The sequence below is a fragment of the Cicer arietinum genome, chromosome 8, assembly GCF_000331145.2.
Source record: "Cicer arietinum cultivar CDC Frontier isolate Library 1 chromosome 8, Cicar.CDCFrontier_v2.0, whole genome shotgun sequence".
In the NCBI taxonomy this organism is placed as follows: domain Eukaryota; kingdom Viridiplantae; phylum Streptophyta; class Magnoliopsida; order Fabales; family Fabaceae; genus Cicer; species Cicer arietinum.
In genome coordinates, this window is record NC_021167.2 from 5,642,940 (window position 1) to 5,648,566 (window position 5,627).

Genomic DNA, 5,627 nt, shown 5'->3' on the forward strand with positions numbered 1-5,627 from the left:
TTCTTTTGTTTTTGAAGGTTGATAAACAAGAGATACAAATCACCTTGAAGATTTGTATCATTTTTTTGTCATTCATTGGACTTTGAATGTATTTTGTTGGATGATATGTGTAACTGTTTATGAGGTTCATTTGATTTTATTTGTAATTTTTGAAGGACTTTTTAGAGTTTGTTAATTATGAATTCATTTTTTTATTTTTTTTTTTGTTTTATGGAAAGGTTGTTGCATTACAAATTTGTTAGTTATAATTTTATTACATTTGATTATAATTTTTATTAGTTTTCCTTGTATATAAAGGCCTAATTTAGCCTATTTAAAACAAAAATATAAAATATAACATTTAAATATTTTAATGCGAATAAGGCTTTTAAATAGGCTTATAGGCCAGGCCATGATAGGCCGTAGGCCAGGCTCAGGCCGAAAAAAAAGCCTATGATAGGCCGTAGGCCAGGCTTAGGCCTAAAAAATTCATCGTAGGCCAGGCTCAGGCCTTTCAAAGCCTGGCCTGGCCTGGCCTATTCCCACCCCTAATTACATCCTATTCCTAGCGCACGCATTCAGTTTTTGGATCTCAAAATTTTAAAGTTTAATTATAATTTTAGTATTTTTATTTATACTGATTCACAAAATTGGTTTTTCTATTTTAAAAATTTTGATTTTTTAACTAAAAAATGATGACGTAAAATATTTTAAATAACGTATACGATACACGATGTAAAGTGATTAACACTCATAAAATTAAAATAAAACGCCATAAAATTTTAAATTTGAACTTTATAATTTTTTATATTTTTAATTTAATTAATGACATAAATAATTAATACATTTAGATGATTGTATATAATGAAATTGTATATCATGATATTTAAAATATATTAAATCGTCAATTTTTTAATTCAAAAATCTAAAAGAGATTAAAATTGTCAATTTTTAAAATAAAAAAATTAATTTCATAAATCAATATAAATATAAGTACCAAAAGTACTATTAAACTAAATTTTGATGTTTGTTAACTAATGGATTAAGTGGGTTGTTGTCTATAGAGTATTTGAACATTTGGACCTATAGAGCATTGGACTCTTTTGAAATGTAATACCAATGTTTTTACTTTTTTTTTCTTTCTTAAATTCTAGCTCGGCTTACGCAGGACTAAGGAAAAGAAAAAAAAAATTGAGTAAAAAGTCATATTGGTTTCTAAAATTAATAGGCAGTGTTATAATAATTCTTGAAAGAAAACAAATGATTTTAACAGTTAAATTTTACCATTAATTATTTAGTCTTTAACATCAACTTTGACTCATTTATTTGTTAATTATATTGAATTGTCGTTACTTTTAACACGTTGATTTGACATAAAATATTCTCCAAATATGACCTGCAATGTATAATATTATTTTTTTAAAACCCTAAAATTACTTTTTAGAATTTTATAAAAAGTACTTTTATAATACACGATGTATTTACTTACCCGTTACCCACTTTATGAGGGGAATGACAGTTCTGAAATGAGGTGGCTAAATAAAGTCCACAATTTTTCAAGAAAACAAATAAATAAGAAAAATAAAGTCCACACTCTTTAGGCCTCCAAACAAGGCTTTCTTCCATGGGCCGAAAGAGTGAGAAGTTCAGGACATAGCAATATTATGAGATTTGACCCCAAAAAAAAAAAGCAATATTACGAGAAAGTTTCCTTTTTTACTTTAAATCTTCTTAAAAGTTTCAAATTTTATTAAGATTGATTAATTTTATATTTTACATTCATATTATGAATCCTTCATATTATGTTGCAATCTAATATTTATCCCAAACCCTTTTGCAAAAGAAATGTTGGATATTGATCCCTATTTCAATTGTAACTCTCAATTTTTAAATTTGGAATTTAAGTTTTTAATTTAAATTTGTTAGTGTGGGATTTTAAATGCATTTTGATCCTTTGTCATAAATTTCAGAATTATTTCTACAACTCAGTTTGTAGTTTATTTTTTGACATTGTTGATGCATCATTTTCATTAATGACGTGATATTAAGACCCCATATAATGAACTAAAAATTTTGTTACCAATTTTTTTTCCTTAGTTTTTATTAATCAAATGCAAACTTATTCTTCTCAAGGAAAAATAAATTTTGTATATATAACGTTTTTTTGGTCCAAATAAAAAATACCTCATAATTAAATATAAATTAATCAAGGAAAATAAATTTTATATATAACTTTTTCATTTTATATAGTTGATCATTTTATGTAAATAATTTTCTTCACTATATATATTTTTTTTCTTCAGTAGGGTTTTATTTACTTACAAAATTAAAAATAAAAAATCCTTCAATTACTTTTGAAACTTCTTAATTGGAAGGGCATTAATTTGCAATTTGTTGAAATTATTTACAATTCCCTATAAATTTAAAGGACATACATTCGATCTATTTTTTAAAAAAGACATTAGCTTTCCTTCGATTACCCAATAGGGCCAATACCCACACCATCCCTCTCTCTTTTTTTTTTTTTTTAATAGATGACATTCTGTCTTATTTCAGATATGATTCACATCTTCCCTAATAGAGGGAGGGAGGGGGTGTGTCATTGAAACAAAATTAATAGATGTGTATGATTTAACAATAAATAAAGGTTGAGTGTTTGTTTAAGATAGAAAAGAGGTGTGTTCCAAAGCATATTTGAAGTAATTTAGCAGAGGCCCCTAAAATAGTTTGATAATAAAGTACCGGGACGAAACCATGACTACTAACATAATATACTACCGACTAAAATTTGTTCATCCCAAAATGAGTGTATCATTTAAGCATAATTGAAAAGAGGTTAGTGAAATTTTCAAGTAATCTTCTAAAATAAGCTGTCGGAGTACTTCATACACAAGCCAATGCAACGTTCGGATCCTATAGTTATGGTAGCAACTACCAAGCCAACCATACAAGAATAACACAAAATGCGTGATTCATTTACAGCTCTATTCATAAATCATAACCTACACAGTGCTGTTGCAACATCAAAAATCATAACCTACACAAACTATAATACCCACGCTTACATGTGAAAATGATCCATGTTCAGAAATGATACAAAAAAAACCATATTACATCTCAATACAATTGTAAAAAGAGAACTTGGATCGCGTAATGAAGCTTTGAACGGTATAGAACACAATAACTAAATATTATTGAAATCAACACAAACAAACAAAAAGTTTATTACAGAAATCTCTAATCTAGTTTGACTAAACATAATTAAATACGGTAATGCCCTGAAAATAGTTCGATAGGCTTTATTCCATGATAACCTCAATTTTATAACTAGTAGATAAGAGTCATAAGACGAAAGAAGAGCACGCAAAGCTCCACCCTTACCATGCCTAAGTCTCCGATAAAGTTTACAATCCATGAATCTGTGGCTCTGTGCACTACAAGCAGGAATAAAATTTATATTACTCAGCTCTGGATTGGCCGGCACGGGAAGAGAGGATGATGCCAACAATGAGACCATACAACGCCAAAGCCTCAGCAAAGATGAGAATTAGAATCATTCCAACGAAAAGCTTGGGTTGTTGGGCATTTGCTCTACAAAAATAGTTCATTTTAAGCATGTTAAATTCAATAGATTAAAAAATATACAGCTTAAACACATTTATTCAGTCAGAGTTAAACAGTGTCTGTGCGAACATAGCATCAGAATAACGAAAGTAGTAGCAGCAGTAGTGATACTAATCTAACATCCAAAATAATTTTGCGGTTTGTACTTTGTAACTTAATCAACATCAGACTAACAAGGATTTATACTCCCACATGCTGCCAAAGAGGTTTGAGGTCAAATATCCATTTCTTCATCATATACTTGCAAACATGCATAATAAACTCAATACTAATGCTACTTCTACCTATGAAATTATGTGTTTTATGTAAACCCGAGTAACTAGAACTAGGTATGAATATCCACTAATGCAACGCATGAAGTACCTAACGCAAGTGCACAACCATTTGAATAATTGTATCAGCATACATACTGCTGAAATCGGTATATTACTTCTACATGTTAAGTTTTCACATTTGCATATTAGACGATTTACTAAATTACAAGAAAATACTAAATGAAATAACAAAGCAATGGCGATTTGATTTGTGAGAAAAGACCATTCATCATTCAAATTACCAAAACTGAAAAACATACAGAACAGTGAAGAGATTACCACCTAATTAGGATTAACTTCTAGCTCATGTTAGCTTTTCAACTAAAATAAGTATTTAGCTATTAAACTATGAACAAACCCTTAAATTTATAGGTTCTTATATAGAAGTTCCACAAGAGAGTTTAAGAAAAAGTGTAAGGAGCATAAGCTAATTTCAACAAATGTTTGAAGTCATTATTTAAAATACTTATAGAGTTAGCTTGGATAAACTTTTTAACAACTACTTATAGGAAATTATAATTTAGATAATCCTACTATGATTATGAGTCTTCTAACTAATAGTTTTTTCATATAACTTGGAATTTCTTCTACATCACACGTCTAAACATTTTCAAAGCTCACTCATCTAATTTCCTATTGCCCACCTATAAAATTATAAGTGTTTCTTTAGTTAGATAAGAATCCAATACTTATCTCAATAAAAAAGCTCCCATAAATTACAGGTTAATCCCACTTGCACCATAGTAATTGCAAGATTATCTCAAATTTTTCTTCTCTAGATGTTTGTCTAAATATTAATCCAAACCGAAAAAACTATAGCCAAACTCAAGTGAGTATGACCTTTATGCACTTTATAATAGAATAAGACGAATAATCTCTATCCATATGGAGAGAAGAAGGAAAAACCACTAGTAACACAACCAAGAAAACAATTACATCAATATGCATGTTATCATATTATTCAATCACATAACAAAGATATTATACTAATCCATCTAAAGTAAACAATGTTGTTCACTTTATAGTGTAAAGTAAGTAATATCACTCATCAATGAAAAAATCAACCATACATATTATACCTACATAATTAATCATTCTTATATTTAAATATCAATTCTTGATTTCCTCACTCTTTAACAACTCAATTTAAAAGAGCCAGAATCTTAAAACTAGTATTGTCAATTGCGAATAGCAAAAAATAACTATTCGTTCAAATTGCCCTACATTGCAGTGCTAGAAGGATGTTATAGCCATTATTTGACAATAATTTTGTACTAAAAAGTATTAAAAAAAAATTACGATTTGTCCAAATTTCAAATTTGATTACTCTACATCACTATATCTACTATTTGAAAACATGACTTATAATATACATGAAATCAAATAAAAATAGACAACAAATCAGTTATTACGAAAAAGAGAGTAACGGGAATTTATAATAGGTAAAAATCAAACCTAACACCAGCATCACCAACAATGCCAATAGCCATGCCAGCAGAGAGACCAGCGAGACCACAAGCGAGACCAGAAGAAAGATGAGCGTAACCATCAAAGAGATAATAAGATTTAGCCTTTGGATTAATACCAGTGCTGATAATGACGGCGATAATCAAACCGTAAATACCCAACACACCAGCCATAACAACGGGTACGATCGATTTCATAACTAACTCCGGTCTCATCACACCCATCGATGCAACACCAACACCG

At 29.0% G+C, this 5,627-nt stretch overlaps 1 protein-coding gene across 1 annotated transcript in view; it reads right to left on the minus strand.

Annotated features, from left to right (window-relative positions):
- Positions 1-3,150: 3,150 nt before the first annotated feature.
- The window catches only part of LOC101508188 (V-type proton ATPase 16 kDa proteolipid subunit-like), a 2,873-nt gene continuing 396 nt past the window's right edge, over positions 3,151-5,627 (minus strand). The window contains exons 2-3 of the mRNA XM_027337602.2: positions 5,373-5,627; positions 3,151-3,570 (exon numbers count right to left, since the gene is read on the minus strand). The exon at positions 5,373-5,627 is cut by the window's right edge and continues 85 nt beyond it. Of these exons, the coding sequence (XP_027193403.1) occupies positions 3,438-3,570; positions 5,373-5,627 (388 nt within the window). The 3' untranslated portion in view covers positions 3,151-3,437. The remainder of the gene's footprint in view (positions 3,571-5,372) is intronic.